We start from the raw sequence: 22,069 nt of genomic DNA on the forward strand, positions 1-22,069 counted from the left end.
GTGGTAAAATTGACCAATCATTGGCCAATCAAAATTGCTAGTGTGTACTAGCCTTAAGAGACAAGTTCGTGAGAAAATTCTGTAGAAACTGTTCATGCTATTTACATTATATATATATATATATATATATATATATATATATATGTATATACATATATATATAGTATTTATATAGCACCAACATCTTCCGCAGCACTGTACAGTGTAAATTGTCTTGTCACTAACTGTCCCTCAGAGAAGCTCATAATCTCGATTATGCCGCCGGATCGATTCTTGCTCATCCGCACAGGCGAGTCTCTTATCTTCTGCTCGTTTTCCTTATCTTTTTCTATTGTCCAGCCCGCGTTATTGAGTGTGGAATCGCGGGTGATTCCCGGCATAAGGCCATTTTTTTAGGGATAAACCAATTAACCTATCTGTGTGTTTTTGGGATGTGGAAGGAAACCGGAGTGCCCAGGGGGAACCCACGTCAACATGGGGAAAACATAGAAACTCTTTGCAGATGTTGCCCTGGCTGGGATTCGAACCAGTAACCCAGCGCTTCAAGGCTAGAGCACTAACTGCTACACCACAGTGGGTTATTTTTAATTATATATTAAATATAATTTATTATATATATTAAATGCATTTTATAAATTATATTGTTATATTGTTTAGTAATTATAGTACAGTATAGTATAGTGTAGCACAGTCTTATACAGCACAGTACAAGGAATTAAAGTATGTTAGTGCATGGTTTAATCATCATATAACACATAGTACAGCATATATGGGACACAGCACAGTACAAGGAGTTACAGTATGTTGCAGCATAGACTCATAGTAGTATAGTACGTGATATAGGACAGTAATGCACTGTACACAAATACAGTAGTGAGCGCTGGCGACATCAGCAGTGAAAGTTTTGCTCGTCTTCCAGGTCACGTGTGCCGGGGTCCTTTCTACTCGCAGCCAATCAGAGCGAGCTGACGGGAGCCGGGCGGGTTCAATCCTCCGCTCTGAGCTGTAGGAGCTTTTATAGAGCGGTGCGGCGGGTGACGTGCGGAGCTGGAAGTGAGAGGGGTTGGCAGAGGGGTCGGAGGAGAGGATGAGGAGGACACAGCGGTGACACTGAGGTCGGGGCACACGGTGCGGGATCAGGCCGGGACAATAGGGGGGCAGGCTGCAGATGACGGTGGCGGACGGAGCCAGGTAGCGGGGGACGGCAGTGTGGTCACGCCGGTGGAAGCAGTGGGGACTCGGGGGCAGGGGCTCACACTGACGCCGCACAGTCCAGCAAGCACGGAATGGCCTTTCGGAACCGCCGCCCTTTTGTCTATGGGGTGCTGGGGCTGGTGGTCGGCTTCTTCCTGGCCACCCAGGTTATCCTGCCCCGGGCCCACGAGATGCAGCGCCAGAGCCGCAAAGACAACGAGCGGACCGGAGGGCAGAATGCGGGCTGCGGGTCACAGGCTTCACTGAAGGCGGATCTGCACGACCTCCTGCAGCTGCCCTTTGGGGGCTCCCTGGCTCCAGGCAGCGACGCCGAGGACATCCCTCGGGACAACAACTTCTTATTTGTGGGCGTGATGACAGCACAGAAATACCTGCAGAACCGAGCTGTGGCTGCCTATAGGTAAGTCACAGAACTATCACATTACTAAGTGACTGTGCTTCAAGGAATAGCCTACATCGTCCAACTAACCTACATTCATGATTTTACTGTTCCTCTCCCTAACCTTAACCCTTCTGCCAATGCATTATTTGCCAGTGCATGTAGGCTAATTGGATGCAAAGGCAGAAATGATGGCATACCTGGCGACTGGCCGCTATCAAACTACCAAGTGAAAGTGCCCGGGTGCCACTTTATTGAGTGACTGAGATTGGCCACTGTCACACTATCAAGTGACGTAGACTGGCTGGTATTACACTACCAATTGACAGAGCCTGGCCACTATCACACTACAAAGGGACAGAGCCCAGCCGCTATCACAGTAGGAAGTGACAGAGACTGGGTAGGGACAACAAAGGCATGATTTGCATATTCAGCACTGATGCATTGTGGGGCACCACATGTGCTCACCACACAACCTGACTAATCGCAAATGCCTTCTGTTTTAAGAAGGCAAGTTTGTGTTTTAGATCTAAGGAAATTACACTTTGTAGCAGGCTAATCAGCTGTTGGTTAATGAACTGACAATTCCTGAATCAGTGTAGTAAATACGAAGGAGGCACTCAATTGGCTTCAAACTTGCGTTTTATCAAATCCCAGTAATACACGACATGTTTCGGGGCATATCCCCTTCATCAGGTGTACCATTCCTGAATCAGTCTGTTCACATCTTAAAATTTGTGGGTCCTGTCAGTCAAAAAATTGTTGAATGTGGAAATTCTTCAGCGCTGTGCCTTGAATAAAGCTACTTGAGGTCAAAACTGATGTGTTAATGGCTACTGTAGTGCAATTAGGCACCTGACCACTAGGGTTGCAAGTATGGTGCTTGATTTGATTGCTCTATGTTGAAGCTGTGTACATTTGCATGATTCTGCATCTTATCGACCATCCCTACTGACGGCAATGCTCTGTTGGAGCCTGATATAGCATCTAGTTAATCATTAAGTTTATGGGCACTATTACTGTTAAATTAACCTTTTGATAGGTAATCTTGTTTGGCCTGTCTGAACTGTGGGTGTATTGTAAAGACTGATAGCCTTCATATGTTTTCTGCATACATAACAGATTTTCTGGTGATGAAGCTGTGCTTCAGACATACAAACTTTCTTTTGCCGGTGTAGTCAATTTTTCATTTAGAGCATACAATCGTGAAGAAGTTTCCGCGCACAGGCTGTGTGCAGTTATTTCTTCATGATCATGATTGTCTAATACTACTACCATTGGGTTCCAGCAAAAGCTCCATTAGACCAGTGTGCAATTCTTTTTGATTGCATCATTTAGAACAGACTGTTCCTTAGCCCTTTATAATTTCCCAGTGGTTCTGGGTGATCATGATCTACCTGGGTACTACTTAGTACTGGTCCAAACCCAATCCCATAGAGCCATATCAATCCATGGCATGCACTGATGAGGGCTAGAAAGTCCAAAACAGCTGTATGCATGTTGGGCTGATGTGGCTTTGTAAATGTATTTACTTTATGCTCAATGCACACCTACAGTTCTGGATTTGCAGCCTTGCTTTCAGGGGCATAAATAGATGGTTTTCCTATTCTGGAGTGATGCATTATGGGAAACCACAGTTGCTCATTTAAAGCTGAATTATCGCAAATACCTTTTGGTTTTAAAGTTTCTCTACAGCGACATTTATGCCGTTGGAATTACCCTAGGAGGATGTTTCTAATAGGAGGGCAACACATATTCGGTAGTGTTTTTGTTTACAATGGTAATAGGATAAGTTAACCTATTGGGGACCGCCGCAGGTTGAATCAACGTCCAGCAGGTGGTGGTACCGTTCTGACCGGACGTTGATTCATCGTCCGCGCTAAAGAACCGCTCCCGACGTGGTCGTGCGGACCTGGAGGGGGAGATTAAGCTGTCATATGACAGCTGGCATCTCCCCTCAGTGATCAGCAGCCATCACGTATGGCTGCTGATCACGTGATCACTACGATCAGTCGGATCGTAGTGATCACTTTGAAGGCGGCTGCAGGGGGGAAAAGAGGATCCACTCACCTCCCTGCCGTTCCAGCAACGATCGGCGCCCCCCTCTGCTCTGGCCGGCATCTCTGCTCCGTCTGATGTCAGCGCCGGGTCCCGGCTTGATGACGTCATCAAGCCGCGACCCGACCTGAGCGTTATTTGGAGCGGAGATGCCGGCCGGAGAAGAGGGTCCCGTGCGGCTCATCGCTGGAGCCTGTAAGGTAAGTGATGGCTGCTGCACACAGGGGGGGCACCTAACCAACATGGGGGAAAACACTGCCCAGCACACCACAGACGGGATCCGGCCGCCCGACACCCCCCCCCAACGCACGCTCCCCCCTCCACCGCAAAATGCCCTGGTCCCTAAGGGGGGGTTAGGCGGCTGGTCCCGAAGTGGTTAATGGCACACATACAGAATCTGGTGTTAGTAAGAGGAGAGTGACATCCTCCTCTGTCCAGATGGGCTGATAATAGGTGATATCTCTCTCCTCTCCTGCTGTGCTCAGGTAGCCTGTTTTTCTTTTACCTGACACCTACCACATAACAGTACTGGCATTATCAGAATTGGCTTTGAGCTCACAGCTAGGCTTGCTCTTACCGAGTAGCTACATGCTTGTAGCTACTCTAAATCGAAATTTAAATTAAGCAGCGCTGCCCATTGTAGGGGGGCGGGGTGTTATTACCCATGCTGCCACTGCTAGACGATGTGCTCCATGCGCATTCTACATCACTTGTGACATCACTCCCATGCTTCCTCCTTCAACCCAGGAGTGGCATGAGAGTGACATGGAGCTCATCGTCTAACAGCGGTGACATGGGTAAGTTAACACCTCCCACGGGCAGCGCTGGCTAATATAAATTTTGATTCTGATTATGAATGATTCTGAGTACATAGCTACTTGGTAAAGGCAACCCAACTCACAGCATGCACAGAGAGAGAGATCCTCTGGATAGAGGAGAAAGCCACTTCCCTGCATCCCTGGTTGTGTTCCCACTTGACCTGAGAACAGGCATTTTGTCCTTTCTCTGGTCATTGCATAATGGTGGGAACCAGGCAAGCAGACCCCAAACACACCTCCAGGCTGTGTAAGGGCTATTTGACCAGGAAGGAGAGTGATGGGGTGCTGCGCCAGATGACCTGGCCTCCACAGTCACCAGACCTGAACCCAATCGAGATGGTTTGGAGTGAGCTGGACCGCAGAGTGAAGGCAAAAGGACCAACAAGTGCTAAGCATCTCTGGGAACTCCTTCAAGAATGTTGGAAGACCATTTCAGGTGACTACCTCTTGAAGCTCATCAAGAGAATGCCAAGAGTGTGCAAGGCAGTAATCAAAGCAAAAGTTGGCTACTTTTTGGTTATGTACTATACTTCCACATGTGTTAATTCATAGTTTGGATGCCTTCAGTGTGAATCTACAATGTTCATAGTCATGAAAATAAAGAGGTGTGTCCAAACTTTTGGTCTGTACATAGATCTAAAATATATATACACACCGTTCACACTTATCAGTCTGCATTGGATCAGTTGCTGTAAGCAAGGCCGCACTTATGTGCTGTCCACAAGAATCCCGGAAGAGCGGATCTGTTCCGGATACGTGGTGGTAACGTATGTGATCCGCGCAAGTGGGAACCAAGCCTTACTGACACCAGGATCTGTATGCAGAGCTGTGGAGTTGAGGAGTTTTGGGTACCTGGAGTCAGTGGTTTCATAAACTGAGGAGTTGGATGACTTTTGTACCGACTCCACAGTCTGTCGTTTGTGTTATAAATTATCCTATCCAGCCAACCTTTGCAAACAAAAACACTACCTAATATGTGTTGCTCTTCCTATTAGAAACCTGCTACTATGGTAATCCCAGTAGCCTAAATTTCAGTAGTGCCCCTTTAAGGAGGCAAAACTACTTTTACTATTGCCTTTTGGTGGCCTTTTGGTCTTTTAGCCCTTGATAATTTCCTAGTGGTTGTGGGTCACCTGGGTAAAAGCAAATGGATTGTGTAATCCAAAATTGCTTTAATTATATACTTTGGTTTTCTAATGAAGTAACTTGCTAGTCCAGAGCAACTTTTTGTGATCAAGAAGGAACACCAGTGCTGGCTCATGTCTACTTGGGGAGTGAATATGCAAATTATGTAATGGTGCCTAGATTACAACTCTCCTTCCTTTTCTGTTCTGCTTGTAAATCCCTTATAACACTGACTGTGTTATAATACGACTTTCATATGAGGACTGTCTGCTCAGCAGATATTGGGATTTGGCTCCTTGGGCAACAGTGTGGGGTCAAGGCTGTACAGACGCGTCATCCGCCTCCAGGCTAGCAATGTTTTCTGTTCTTATGTAGGTAAAGAGGAGGGCTGATGGAGCGGCACATGAGGATCGTAGAGTGTGTGGGGTTACTGCGGAGAGCCATGCCCTTAGCCAAGTCTACACGCTAGGGTCTCAACAAAGGCGGTTATCAGCCGCCTCGGCCAAATTTAAAATTGTTTGTACATCATTGTTTGTAAGCACAATCCCTTGGGTAATGCTAAGTACTCACCCTGACAACGAGCGTCTTCCTCCATCTTCCGATCGGCAGGTATGTGCGATGTTACATGATGGGAGCAACGAGGCTTAAAGCGAGCAGGGCTGTGGAGTTGGTACAAAAATCTTCTGACTCCTCAGTTTATGAAATCAGACTCTGGGTACCCAAAATGGCTCCCGAGTCCTTGACTCTGACTCCTTATGCTGGGTACACACCATGCGTTTTCCCGGTCGATCGGGATCGATTCGACTATTTCCGACATGCTTGATTTGGGATTTGATCGTTCCTGCCATCGATTTGCATGTTAAGTATGCAAAATCGACGGCAGGAACGACCGAAGCCCAAATCGAGCATGTTGGAAATAGTCGAATCGATCCCGATCGACCCGCGGATTGAGCGAGAAAACGCATGATGTGTACCCAGCATATGTCTAATACTTACCAGGGCTGTGGATTTTGTACAAAACTGTACACAACTGAGGACAGTTTATGAAATCTCAGACTCTCCAAAATTGCTCCGACTCCACAGCTCTGAAAGCGATTGCGGTACTTTGCGTGGGAGTCGTCAGGGATATACCAGATCCAAACCGCCGTGTCTGTTTCTTAATGATGCGCGGTCGCTGCGGGTGGCAACATCGTTCAACATGCTTAAGTTCAATGATGTTGCCAGACGTCAGGTAACATTGCCACAAGTATCGGCCGGTGGGTACTTGCCTTTACAGCTCAAGGCAAAATGCTTCTAGATGCGTTTCTAATATAGAGTTGAGGGAGCAGGGAGAGCACAGTGTGAGCGACATGTGGCACCACTTAGCACTGAACGGTTGCCTAAGCTTTGTTCCCTGCGGGCAACAATATTTGTGAGCAGTGCTGTGGAGTAGGTGTAAAAATCATCCAACCCTGACTCCTCAGTTTATAAAACCTCTGACTCCAAGTACCCAAAAATGACTCCTACTCCAAAGGTGTGTGTGTGTGTGTGTGTGTGTGCCTGTCTGCACATTAAAGCTACACAAATACTATAAACCTCTTGTCGCCCAGAATGCTTGTTCTAGTGATCATGTAGGGAACAGTCTTTGTATTTCCACTCTGCTGAGCAGTCTGTTCTGTTCTAGGGAAACAGTTGTCCTTCAAGGACAGCAGAATAATGAACGATAGCACTGGTAGCCAGTTATCAGATATGATGGATCACAAACTTGTTCAGATGTTGAAATACTTTTAAGTGGATAACGTACATGGCTTATATTTCAGAGTAGTTGTCTTTTTATTTAGCAGTTTTAAAGTGGTATTTAAAGTGGTATTGTCACCATAAAAATCAAACAGCAACTGGTCTGAGTGTATTAGGTGATAAAATGCTAATCCTGCATTCAGAACTTGCAAAACGTTTTCTGCTGTTATGGTTTGTAGTTATCACATACTTTGGGAGCACTGGCCCTAGTGCCAAACAGTGCCAAAGAGTTGAATGCTGGGCGTTCTTTTTATCTATAATATTCCTCCTCTTCCATTTTTTTCCCTGCCTAGCTGCTTATCAAATAAACCATCTGATTACTTGTGTTTACAAGCAAGGCTAAAATGACTCAGTGATTGGATGTGTAAATAAAAAAAAAAAGTGCACTTCCTAGTATACACCTCAGTGGGAGTGTCTGAAGACTCTGGAAGGAGGGCAGCCAATGAATACACAATGAGCAAGAGAAAGGAGGGGAAAACAAGAGTGAGGGCTGGAACCCACAGGAGCGCTTTTGGCAGCGTTTTGGCAGCACTGTGATACGCTAGCAGTTTGCCAAACGCTGGGCTAATGTTAATGGATGGGGCAACTTCCACAGGAGCGTTTGCGTTTCCCAGAAACGCAAACGCAGGACCTGCAGCATTTTGGGAGCGTTAGCGCTTCAATGCAAAGTATTGAAACGCTAGCAGAAACGCTCAGCAAAACCTAAACTGAGCGGTTTTGCTAGCGTTTTGCCGTTCAGCACACTGTAACAAAATTAAAAATAATTCACAGGACCAATCAGGATCAAAACGCTACGCACCCGCTGGGCAAAAAAATACAATGTTGCAAAACACGACCAAAAACGCGCATGAATCCGCTTGCAAACCGCTCAGACAAAACGCTAGCGGTTGCGTTTTGCGTTTGCTGATTTCAGTGGGTTCCAGGCCTCAAGGAGGATATGATGTCAGCATTAGCTTGGCAAGATGGCCACTGCCTAGAATAGGATTCACAGGAATCATTATGTGGATAGCACAATACATCTGTTATGTAAGCAGAAGTAGTATTTATCTATTTATAAATGTGTTTTTTTATTTTTAGGTTAGCATGGGTGTTGCTTGTTCAAGTTTTTGTGGGGGCTATGTCTAACTGTATTTACGTTAAGAGAAGCTACATCTGGTTTCAGTTCATAAGTGTTGTGCACACAGGTATGTATTGAATAAGTGGGTATAGAATTATGGAGCTGCCATTACGTTTCACTAGCTTAGAAGTCCCTGACCTGGGATAAACACTCACTATAATATTCAGGCTTTCATAACTCCATTGGTTGCATTGTTGTTGCAAGACGTTCATCTGAATAGTAAGTATGTTTAACCACTTAACGACCGCCCCCAGCCGATGGGCGGCGGCAAAGTCCGGGCCCAAACGACCGCAATACGCCCATCGGCGGGGGCGGCTGCGGGAGTGGCTATGCGGCGATCGCGTCATTCGTGACGCGATCAGCCGCCGGGGACTGGCTCCGCCCCCCGTTCGCCGTAACCCGCCGGCCGTTCGGAAGCGCCGGCGGGTTACTGGCATCCGGATCGCCGCTGCAACAGTGTATAATAGGCTTTGTAATGTATACAAAGCCTATTATACTGGCTGCCTCCTGCCCTGGTGGTCCCAGTGTCCGAGGGACCACCAGGGCAGGCTGCAGCCACCCTAGTCTGCACCAAACACACTGATTTCCCCCCCCCCTGCCCCCTGATCGCCCACAGCACCCCTCAGACCCCCCCCTGCCCACCCCCCAGACCACTGTTTGCACCCAGTCACCCTCCTAATCACCCATCAATCACTCCCTGTCACTATCTGTCAACGCTATTTTTTTTTTAAGTCCCTAATCTGCCCCCTACTCCCTCCTGATCACCCCCCCACCCCTCAGATTCTCCCCAGACCCCCCCCCAGACCCCCCCCCCCCCGTGTACTGTATGCATCTATCCCCCCTGATCACCTGTCAATCACCTGTCAATCACCTGTCAATCACCCGTCAATCACCCCCTGTCACTGCCACCCATCAATCAGCCCCTGATCTGCCCCTTGCGGGCAATCTGATCACCCCCCCACACCAATAGATCGCCCGCAGATCCGACATCAGATCACCTCCCAAATCCATTGTTTACATCTATTCTCTCCTCTAAACACCCACTAATTACCCATCAATCACCCCCTATCACCACCTGTCACTGTTACCCATCAGATTAGACCCTAATCTGCCCCTTGCGGGCACCCAATCACCTGCCCACACGCTCAGATTGCCCTCAGACCCCCCCCTTATCAATTCGCCCGTGCAATATTTACATCTGTTATTCCGGGTAATAACCCACTGATCACCTGTCAATCACCCATCAATCACCCCCTGTCACTGCCACCCATCAATCACCCCCAGTCACTGCCACCCATCAATCAGCCCCTAACCTGCCCCTTGCGGGCAATCTGATCACCCACCCACACCAATAGATCGCCCGCAGATCCGACATCAGATCACCTCCCAAATCCATTGTTTACATCTATTCTCTCCTCTAAACACCCACTAATTACCCATCAATCACCCCCTATCACCACCTGTCACTGTTACCCATCAGATTAGACCCTAATCTGCCCCTTGCGGGCACCCAATCACCCGCCCACACGCTCAGATTGCCCTCAGACCCCCCCCCCTTATCAATTTGCCCGTGCAATATTTACATCTGTTATTCCGGGTAATAACCCACTGATCACCTGTCAATCACCCATCAATCACCCCCTGTCACTGCCACCCATCAATCACCCCCTGTCACTGCCACCCATCAATCAGCCCCTAACCTGCCCCTTGCGGGCAATCTGATCACCCACCCACACCAATAGATCGCCCGCAGATCCGACATCAGATCACCTCCCAAATCCATTGTTTACATCTATTCTCTCCTCTAAACACCCACTAATTACCCATCAATCACCCCCTATCACCACCTGTCACTGTTACCCATCAGATTAGACCCTAATCTGCCCCTAGGGCACCCAATCACCCGCCCACACCTCAGAACGCCCTCAGACCCCAGCCCTGATCACCTCGCCAGTGCATTGCTTGCATCTATTTCCCCCCTCTAATCACACCTTGAGACACCCATCAATCACCTCCTGTCACCCCCTAGCACACCTACCCATCAGATCAGGCCCTAATTTGCCCCGTGTGGGCTCCTGATCACTCGGCCAAACCCTCAGATCCCCCTCAGACCCCCTTCCGATCACCTCCCCAGTGCATTGATTGCATCTATTTTCCCCTCTAACCGCCCCCTGAGACACCCATCAATCACCTCCTGTCACCCCCCTAGCACTCCTATCCATCAGATCAGGCCCAATACATCCTGTCATCTAAGAGGCCACCCTGCTTATGACCGATTCCACAAAATTTGCCCCCTCATAGACCACCTGTCATCAAAATTTGCAGATGCTTATACCCCTGAACAGTCATTTTGAGAAATTTGGTTTCCAGACTACTCACAGTTTTGGGCCCGTAAAATGCCAGGGCAGTATAGGAACCCCACAAGTGACCCCATTTTAGAAAGAAGACACCCCAAGGTATTCTGTTAGGTGTATGATGGGTTCATAGAATATTTTATTTTTTGTCAAAAGTTAGCGGAAATTGGATTGTTATTGTTTTTTTCACAAAGTGTCATTTTTCACTAACTTGTGAGAAAAAATAAAATCTTCTATGAACTCACCATACCCCTAACGGAATACCTTGGGGTGTCTTCTTTCTAAAATGGGGTCACTTGTGGGGTTCCTATACTGCCCTGGCATTTTAGGGGCCCTAAACCGTGAGGAGTAGTCTAGAAAACAAATGCCTCAAAATGACCTGTGAATAGGACGTTGGGCCCCTTAGCGCACCTAGGCTGCAAAAAAGTGTCACACATGTGGTATCGCCATACTCAGGAGAAGTAGTATAATGTGTTTTGTGGTGTATTTTTACACATACCCATGCTGGGTGGGAGAAATCTCTCTGTAAATGGACAATTGTGTGTAAAACAAATAAAAAAATGTGTCATTTACAGAGATATTTCTCCCACCCAGCATGGTTATATGTAAAAATACACCACAAAACACATTATACTACTTCTTCTGAGTACGGCGATACCACATGTGTGACACTTTTTTGCAGCCTAACTGTGCTAAGGGGCCCAAAGTCCAATGAGTACCTTTAGGATTTCACAGGTCATTTTGAGACATTTGGGTTCAAGACTACTCCTCACGGTTTAGGGCCCCTAAAATGCCAGGGCAGTATAGGAACCCCACAAGTGACCCCATTTTAGAAAGAAGACACCCCAAGGTATTCTTTTAGGTGTATGATGAGTTCATAGAAGATTTTATTTTTTGTCACAAGTTAGCGGAAATTGATATGTATTGTTTTTTTTTTTCACAAAGTGTCATTTTCCGCTAACTTGTGACAAAAAAAAAATCTTCTATGAACTCACCATACTCCTAACAGAATACCTTGGGGTGTCTTCTTTCTAAAATGGGGTCACTTGTGGGGTTCCTATACTGCCCTGGCATTTTAGGGGCCCTAAACCGTGAGGAGTAGTCTAGAATCCAAATGCCTCAAAATGACCTGTGAATAGGACGTTAGGCCCCTTAGCGCACCTAGGTTGCAAAAAAGTGTCACATGTGGTATCGCCGTACTCAGAAGAAGTAGTATAATGTGTTTTGGGGTGTATTTTTATACATACCCATGCTGGGTGGGAGAAATCTCTCTGTAAATGGACAATTGTGTGTAAAAAAAATCAAATAATTGTCATTTACAGAGATATTTCTCCCACCCAGCATGGGTATGTGTAAAAATACACCCCAAAACACATTATACTACTTCTCCTGAGTACGGCGGTACCACATGTGTGGCACTTTTTTGCACCCTAAGTGCGCTAAGGGGCCCAAAGTCCAATGAGTACCTTTAGGATTTCACAGGTCATTTTGCCACATTTGGTTTCAAGACTACTCCTCACGGTTTAGGGCCCCTAAAATACCAGGGCAGTATAGGAACCCCACAAATGACTCCATTTTAGAAAGAAGACACCCCAAGGTATTCCGTTAGGAGAATGGCGAGTTCATAGAAGATTTTATTTTTTGTCACAAGTTAGCGGAAAATGACACTTTGTGAAAAAAAACAATTAAAATCAATTTCCGCTAACTTGTGACAAAAAAAAAAAATCTTCTATGAACTCACCATACATCTAACGGAATACCTTGGGGTGTCTTCTTTCTAAAATGGGGTAATTTGTGGGGTTCCTATACTGTCCTGGCATTTTAGGGGCCCTAAACCGTGAGGAGTAGTCTTGAAACGAAATTTCTCAAAATGACCTGTGAAATCCTAAAGGTACTCATTGGACTTTGGGCCCCTTAGCGCAGTTAGGGTGCAAAAAAGTGCCACACATGTGGTATCGCCGTACTCAGGAGAAGTAGTATAATGTGTTTTGGGGTGTATTTTTCCACATACCCATGCTGAGTGGGAGAAATATCTCTATAAATAGACAATTGTGTGTAAAAAAAATAAAAAAATTGTCATTTACGGAGATATTTCTCCCACCCAGCATGTGTATGTGTAAAAATACACCCCAAAACACATTATACTACTTTTCCTGAGTACGGCAATACCACATGTGTGGCACTTTTTTGCGGCCTAACTGCGCTAAGGGGCCCAAAGTCCAATGAGCATCTTTAGGCTTTACAGGGGTGCTTACAATTAGGCACCCCCCAAATGCCAGGACAGTAAACACACCCCACAAATGACCCCATTCTGGAAAGTAGACACTTCAAGGTATTCAGAGAGGAGCATAGTGAGTCTGTGGCAGATTTCATTTTTTTTTTGTCGCAAGTTAGAAGAAATGGAAACTTTTTTTTTTTTTTTTTTTTTTGTCACAAACTGTCATTTTCCGCTAACTTGTGACAAAAAATAAAATCTTCTATGAACTCACCATGCCTCTCACTGAATACTTTGGGATGTCTTCTTTCCAAAATGGGGTCATTTGGGGGGTATTTGTACTATCCTGGAATTTTAGCCCCTCATGAAACATGACAGGTGCGCAGAAAAGTCAGAGATGCTTGAAAATGGGAAAATTCACTTTTGGCACCATAGTTTGTAAACGCTATAACTTTTACCCAATCCAATAAATATACACTGAATGTTTTTTTTTTTATCAAAGACATGTAGCAGAATAACTTTCGCGCTCAAATGTATAGGAAATTTTACTTTATTTGAAAAATGTCAGCACAGAAAGTTAAAAAAGTCATTTTTTTGACAAAATTCATGTCTTTTTTGATGAATATAATAAAAAGTAAAACTCGCAGCAGCAATCAAATAGCATCAAAAGAAAGCTGTATTAGTGACAAGAAAAGGAGGTAAAATTCATTTAGGTGGTAGGTTGTATGACCGAGCAATAAACCGTGAAAGCTGCAGTGGTCTGAATGGAGAAAAAGGCTCTGGTCCTTAAGGGGCGAAAAGACTGTGGTCCTGAAGTGGTTAAGGATGATAGCCCTGATTCCTGCATATGTACAGTGCTCTTCCAGAATTATTGTGGACAGCACATAAGTGCAGCCTGCTTACAGCAATAGATCCAGTTCGGACTGATAAGTGTGAACGTTTCCTATATATAAAAATGTAGCAGTTTATGGTCATTTAAGCAATTATAAGTGTATGGCCACTTTTAGTCCATGAGAAGGGTGACATTGCTGAGGTTGCAAGATCAAGAAGGACACTTTTTTTTTTTTTAATGTGTGATCAGGCAAACGCACGTACTTATATACTAGCAGCGACTGTGGCATGATCAGTACTATATCCAATTTCTGCTAGAATCTGATTTAGTATCAAATGGTGCAAAGTGCTGAGCAGGTAAATGATTAAACCAAGATTATGTGACTTGTATGCAGATTATAATTTGGTTGATCCACGTTGCCAGCTATTGCATGTGATTGGCATAGGTACAGGATTGTATATGGCTGCATAGCTTTGTATTTTGATTGGTAAAAAGCTTGGGTGGCTGTATTTCCATAATTCCCCCCCCCCCCTCATACAGGCTTCTGCTGAAATTCGCTGGAAATGGTGTGTTGCAAGGTGGTTAAAACTATTGCTACTTCCTAACGTTTAGCCGCAGAAATTGTATTCTTATAGCCCTGGCCTCTTCCACAGCTTAAGCTACATGCACACGGGTTACAACTGTCGCTGCAACCGCGTGGCACGCGCATGTTGCAGGAACAGATCCCCCATGTGTATGCCGCGCGCCACGAACCGTCGCTAGTCTAAGCTGTCGGCAACAGCTGTCGCCGCAACTGTCGCTAGTCCGCCGTGTCTATGCGGACTAGCGACAGTAACCCTATAAACAATGTATGGAGCTTCCGGCGGGGGGAGGAACCTTCGGCGATAGCTTCCGCCGCGTCTCTGCCTTTGGGCAGAGACATGTAGACAGATGTCACAGGGGCGGAGCTGTCGCACACGTCCCCTATGCGCTAGCGACTAGCCACAAAGGTCCCCCATGTGTACTCAGCATTAGTCATGCCACTAACTGTTATTCAAAGAAGCTGGCAATATAGCATTCCTGTCCCCCTAAAAAAAACTGCCCTAGACTGATAGACATGACGATTAAATCCAACATGTCCAATCGGGATTCAATTTGATTTGCCATTGCAAAACAATGGTGAATCGGACATGTCGGATTTAATCGATCGTAAATAGAATCGAGATCGAATCGCACAGAATAGTGTCATGTAGATGCTAGCTCTATCTAAAACTTAACAGTTTTAGTAGCAGGGGAACCAATTTAATTTATCAGTGTGTTTTTGGAGCCTGGGAGGAAACCCATGCAAACACTGGGAAGAACATTCAAAATTCTATCCAGGTAGTGTATCTGCTGGTTGAACCCATTACTTTAGTGCGACCACACTGCCTATAGATGTCTATTATTTGCTGGATGGGATGAGTGTCCTAGTATATTTCAGACATTGCTAAGATCAAACACTAGATGCTGGAGCCATGTTTTTAAAGTGTTTGCAAAGAATTTCAGAGAGAGAAGCTGTATAAATGTATCTCCTCTTCTAGTCATAAATTAGTTTGGTTGCTCCCAGTCTGACAAGTATCTGAGCTGAACTTATTACACTTTCAGCTGAACTCAGGCGAGAGACATGTTGCGGGTTATTGAATGTCTCCTGCATATACCTTTCCTTAGAGGAATGTCACTTTTCTAACCTTTTGACTAGAATGACAAGCTTTTCATGAAGTACGAGAGTGTGAGCCATCCCTCCTGGAGGCACAAGCTGCATAACCCCGGAGGTGGCTCTTGGGCTGGTTTGGATGTGCTGGCTAATGGGCTTTAAGTGCTGTTGCGGAGGAATGTGCTAGATTTTCTTTTTCAGTGGACAGACAATGACAAAGTGAAAATTATGGTTATGCAATGAATCTCTCTTTATATTTGTTACTAATGAAGCTGAACATCTGACAGGGGTAGACTATTAGCCTGTAAATTATGCTGCAAACCTTCACAGACTACTGTGAAAAGTTAATAAAGTTGTCACTGAAGATGGTCTGAAAGTAATCATGATTCTTTTTAAAGTGGACCTGAACTCTTGCACAGGACACAGGGAAAAAAGAGAATTGCACCCTGTGTGTTTTTAGAGAGAAGAGCCTGTGTAGTTCCCCCTCAGTGTAATTTGATTTCTCAGCTGTCTGCACAGAAATTTGGCAGTTCTCGGCAGACACAGCTAATATGAAAACACATGATGCTTTGTTGGCTTCCATGAAAGCAGGAAGTAGACACAATGCAGATTTATTGCAGGAGTTCTGTAAGCTGTAACAAATATTTTTTTTGTAAAGGTTATTAATCTGTTTATCTTTTAGAGCAGAGATGAAGTTTTGAGTTCAGGTCTACTTTAAAGAGAATGTTTATAGCATTTAGCCCTATACACATGTACGAGGACCGTCGTCCGAGAGGGAACGGGACTCGATACCAAATGACAAAGACAAACACTTATATCGCGCTTTTCTCCTGGCGGACTCAAAGTGCCAGAACTGCAGCCTCTTGGACGCGCTCTATAGGCAGTGGCAGTGTTGGGAAGACTTGCCTAAGGTCTCCTACTGAATAGGTGCTGGCTTACTGAACAGGCAGAGCCAAGATTCGAACCCTGGTCTCCTCTGTTAGAGGCATTGCCAAAGCAAAGGGAAATGGGAGTCCTGGAACAGGGTGGGGTAGGAGTACAATGGTTAAAGCGGACCCAAACCAAACCTTTTTTTAATTAAAAATATTTAGTTGGACCACTTTGACGCTGAGGGCTGGTGCACACCAAGCGGCTTTTTGGGCGTTTTCAGATCCGCTTGCGGCTGCGGATCTGCTTGGTCAATGTATCTCAATGGGGTGGTGCACACCAGGGCGGGAGGCTTTTTGCAGAAACGAAAAATGCCTGGGTGAGGCATTTTTTGGATTGTGGATGCGTTTCTGCCTCAATGTTAAGTATATGAAAAACGCAAACCGCTCTGAAAAACGGCACTTCAGAGCGGTTTGCCAGGCGTTTTTGTTACAGTAGCTGTTCAGTAACAGCTTTACTGTAACAATACAGGAAATCTACTATACTGAAAACCGCAGCAGCAATCCGCAAAACGCTAGCAAAACGCCATAGAAAAATAAAAAAAAGTTTCAAAATCTGCTAGCATTTTGCGGATCTGCTAGCGGTTTTTGGTGTGCACCGACCCATACAAAGATAAATAAGCACTCCTTCAAGCCTATGAGCATTTCAGTGCATGCTGCTTTTCACCCTTCTCTTTTCATTACTAGGGTTATACAGGTGGCAGCCATTCGCCATTCCTCCTTAGCCAGACACCTGCTACTCCACCAGTCTGCCGGATTCTGTCCCGGCAATATGAAAGGAAGGGAGGGGTTTCCCCAATAAATGTAACATATATTAGATTTGTCATCATGCAGCTGAAAAAAGGCTGCTATTTATTATAATTTAGAAAATAGATTTTATTTCTGAAATCTTGTATTTTTAATTTGGGTCCACTTTAACCATTACACTATCCAGTCACCACTATCACCATCCTCCCAGCTAGTGGTGCGTTCTGTTGCAGTGGTGGAGGGAGGGGGAGGGGAAACTGCACACAGTGGGCAGGGTCAGTGAGAACAATGTTCGGCTTATCGCTGGCCAAGGCACAGCGGGCCACTGCACTCACTCTACTTACACTCCAAAGGTAAGGCTTGTCATCGGCTGAGATTTATCCAGCTTGTATACAAGGCTATAGCTAGCCATAAACTGGTTGATAACACCTCGAGTGTCATCAAGTTATCCACTACTCCCCAGTCACAAGTCCCATCAGATAGCAGTGATTGATGAACCACCTTGTCCCTATGACTAACGCAGGCATGGATGTACACCATACTCTCTCTCGAGAAAATTATCAACATAAATCTCTAATATGTATGTATGGAGTCCTGTTAACTACTGTATAGTTAATACTATCTAGATAATTGACTACCTGGGGAACAAGTGTACTTTCAGCGCCTAATAAAGGTACCAATACACACACTGATTTCCCTTTTCGATGCCCTGCAGATTGAATTGGATGGAAATGTATTCCTTTAAATGTACAACTGAATGAAATTTGACCAAAGTTCAGTCAAAAGTTTTGATCAGACAGGAAATGTATGTATGTATGTTTGGAGGGCGTGGTGGTAGCATAGATTTGCACTGCACAGGGCAATACTGTGATCAATTTGTAGTGGGAGCACCTGGCGCTCAGAATGATGAGCCAAAATGATATAATGTAGATAGTCACAATATTAGATCAGTCGAGCATCAAATGCGGGGAAGCACTGTAGGGGCGGCAACGCCTTTCTCAACCCACAGTGAATTGCCCGTCTTACACAAGTCTCGTGACAGTACCTCTAGACTGGATCAAATACCCCAACCGAAGATGGTGCCTTTTCCTCCTGTAGTGTAATCCGTTCCGGAATAAGAAGGAAAGAGAAGGATCAATAGCGCAGCTAGGCTCAAAGCTCGCGCGGAGATACTCCGTCCTTCCCTCTCCACATCCGCCGGTAGTGACGTCGCCCTTTGCGTGAGGCCGAAATCCGGATCGGGATACACATTTTTATATGCAATAAAATCAAGAATCCATCCTGTAAGTGCATTCTTATGCGCAGCGTTACCAACACTTAGCGCAGTCTGCACAATTAGTTTTGTCCCCTTTGTATGCCCTTATCCAGGAAGTAAGCCGACACTTGGTTGGAGAGCGGTGAAACGCAAAGGGCGACGTCACTACCGGCGGATGTGGAGAGGGAAGGACGGAGTATCTCCGCGCGAGCTTTGAGCCTAGCTGCGCTATTGATCCTTCTCTTTCCTTCTTATTCCGGAACGGATTACACTACAGGAGGAAAAGGCACCATCTTCGGTTGGGGTATTTGATCCAGTCTAGAGGTACTGTCACGAGACTTGTGTAAGACGGGCAATTCACTGTGGGTTGAGAAAGGCGTTGCCGCCCCTACAGTGCTTCCCCGCATTTGATGCTCGACTGATCTAATATTGTGACTATCTACATTATATCATTTTGGCTCATCATTCTGAGCGCCAGGTGCTCCCACTACAAATTGTATTACTTTTCTTTAGGGGTTGAGGACTGACCCTGAGTACACCCAGGCTGCTCCATCCACTAGTGCGCGACTGTTTGCTCCTCCTTTTTACCAATACTGTGATCAATCTATTTTTTTTCTTTCAGTAGTTTAAATGCTGGAATCTATTACAAATTGATGTGCTGTTTTTTTGTTTGTTTTTTTTAGGGGGGGGGGTTGTGACTTTTTTTGAAGTTGTCAAAATTGGTTGGACAATTGGGTTGATGTATGAGGGCACCTTCTTTCATATATACGCAACATTCATCTGTTAAACATGGCAATCAGAATGAATGCTTTGTTTCCTTCTGTTCAGGTAACCCCAAAGTGTAATGCTGCAAGGAGAGATACTTGGTGAATTTGGGTAGTACAGATTCCTGTATGTTTTCCAGCTGGGAGGCTTAATCCACTAAGAAAATGTCATGTGTAAATAGTGGAGCTCTCACCCATAGCTGCTGCGGATCTCACAGCTATGCATGCAGCTGTTCTCTCTGAGATGCCATTTCCTTTTATTTGTGTCGTGTAACATCTGATGACTGATGTAAACAGAAACTGTTACATTCATGGCAGTTCCGATTGCTATGCTCTGTGTGCAGGCTCTGTGTTGGCTTTCATTGTTAGATTCATTCTAAAGTTTCTTCATTTACTGTCCTTTCAGAACGTGGGCGCAGTCCATTCCTGGGAAAGTGGAATTCTTCTCCAGTGAGGGTTCCGACACATCCATACCAATACCAATTATATCACTGCAAGGTGTAGATGACGCCTACCCGCCACAAAAGAAGTCCTTCATGATGCTTAAGTATATGCATGATCACTACCTGGATCAGTACGAGTGGTTCATGAGAGCAGACGATGACGTTTATATTAAAGGAGACCGCCTGGAGAGCTTCCTGCGCAACCTTAATAGCAGCGAGCCTTTGTTCTTGGGGCAGACTGGCCTGGGCACTACAGAGGAGATGGGCAAGCTGGCCTTAGAGCCTGGTGAGAACTTCTGTATGGGCGGTCCTGGTGTGATTATGAGCAGAGAAGTGTTGCGCAGGATGGTTCCCCACATTGGAAAGTGTATCAGAGAGATGTACACCACCCATGAGGATGTGGAAATTGGCAGATGCGTGCGGAGGTTCGCTGGAGTGCAGTGTGTCTGGTCCTATGAGGTAAGGTTTTCTTTCAACAGGCAACAATACACATTGGTGTAAAATCACTTTTCATTACTGCTGCTGAAGTATAAGGGCTGGTTCGCGCTCCAAGAGCTTTTTTGACACACTTGTGATTTTAAAAGCTCTTGCTAATGTAATGTTAGGAGTTTGTTCTTACTTGAGCAATCTGATTTTATAAATCCCCCATAGCATTGCATTAGCAAGAGCTTTTCAAATCATTAGCTCTAAAAAGTTTTTGCTATGTGAAACAGTCCTGAATGCTTTTGATTTTTTTTTTTTGATGGTGATGGGTGTTTTATTTTTTTTTTGGTTTCTGCTTTTTGACACGTCTAATAGAACTGTCTGTAAGGGAAATTAACATAAATTATATATTTTCATTCTTAATAGATTAACCTTCCTGGCGGTATCTCCGAGTCGGGTTCGCGGTGGAAAAAGAAGCCAGGAGTGGTAATCTTGAGCCCGACTATGGGTAGCCCCAGGAGGTCTATGCAGAGCCTTAAAGTGTACCAGAAATGTTTTTAAACTAAAAGTTTTATACATACCTGGGGCTTCCTCCAGCCTCATGCGCATGGATCGCTCCCACGCCGCCGTCCTCAGTCTTCTCCCTCTTTGGTGCCGGGTCCCGTAACTTCAGCCAGTCGCGGCCAGTCTGCACGAGAGAAGTGCGCCCTCTACATATCTCTCCAGCAGCTGCCAACTGGGCAGACTGGCTGAAGTTACGGGACCCAGTACCGAAGAGGGAGAAGACTGAGGACGGCGGTGTGGGAGCGATCCAAGCGCATGAGGCTGGAGGAAGCCCCAGGTACTATAAAACTTTGTTTAAAACATCTCTGGTTTCCTTTTAAGCACAGCTGACGTTTCAACTCTCTTCTCCTATGATCCAGACAGTAGCAGCCATTCTTCCAGTCCTTGGAAGCTCTGGATCCCTTTAGGGATTCCAGTTGTCATGACAGACTGCAAATTCACTACAGGGTTACTGCGCCACCCAGAGGACGAAGGGAGAGTTGCAGCGCTGGATCCCAGGGAGGTGATTAAGTGCAGGGGCTGCGAGATCTTTCTGCAGTATGATTTTTTTCTCCTGTTTTTTGGGTCTAAAACCGTACAAATATAAAAAATTGCACTCCTTTTATACCCTAAAATCCAGAAACCATCATCTCCAGGAAGGAGGTTAAGGATTCAATGCTTGATTCCTGAGCAGGAAGTCTTGTCTGTGAAAGGTAGGAATGCTTAGGGCAGAGTAAAGTCTGTGTGAATAGGAAGGCATAGAGGAACCCCATTCCTTCTAGTAAGGAAATGCTTTGAACACATAAAGTAGGCCCACTTACTACAAAGATGTGGAAAGACTGCATATAATTGTATGAACTATGGCAAGGTTCACAAACCAGCACCTCTGAACACCTTAATAATGTCACAGCTTCATTGCACTTGTGAGCCTCTATCTGTCACCCACAAAAAGTTTGCTTTAAAACGCAAAGATTGTTCAGTAACAACGAATTTTACTGTGAACATTATGGTGATAAGCAATTTGACAATATACTTCAATAGGATTTCAGAAGCCTTCGTGTTTGCGGTTTACCTGCTGAGAAACCCTAGGATCACATAATGGGCTACTTTGAAATAGCACCCATGTCACTTGAAAGGCCGAGGTGGAGACTGAACTAGTCAGCTCGGTTAGGAGTGTTGAAAGATCATTTTGAAGTTGTGTGAATGTTTCCTTTCTTCCCTTCTTATGCATGGGCTGATCTATAGTATTTGAAGTTTGTGTGTTCGTTTGGGCGTAGCCTTCATGATTCTCCTAGAGAAAGCCTGGCAATTCAGTCCTGTTTGATAGATGGCATTTGCTAAATTAAAGGGATCCTAACGTGATATAAGTGGGAAATAAAATATACCTGGGACTTCATCCTGGTCCCT

The 22,069-nt window shown here is 45.4% G+C and overlaps 1 protein-coding gene across 1 annotated transcript in view; it reads left to right on the top strand.

The window, feature by feature from the left end:
- The first annotated feature begins 983 nt into the window (after window positions 1-983).
- The window catches only part of CHSY1 (chondroitin sulfate synthase 1), a 93,855-nt gene continuing 72,769 nt past the window's right edge, over window positions 984-22,069 (top strand). The window contains exons 1-2 of the mRNA XM_068275088.1: window positions 984-1,615; window positions 19,660-20,155. Coding sequence (XP_068131189.1) covers window positions 1,287-1,615; window positions 19,660-20,155 — 825 coding nt within the window. The 5' untranslated portion in view covers window positions 984-1,286. The remainder of the gene's footprint in view (window positions 1,616-19,659; window positions 20,156-22,069) is intronic.

Source organism: Hyperolius riggenbachi, chromosome 3 (assembly GCF_040937935.1).
Source record: "Hyperolius riggenbachi isolate aHypRig1 chromosome 3, aHypRig1.pri, whole genome shotgun sequence".
NCBI classification, from domain to species: Eukaryota; Metazoa; Chordata; class Amphibia; order Anura; family Hyperoliidae; genus Hyperolius; species Hyperolius riggenbachi.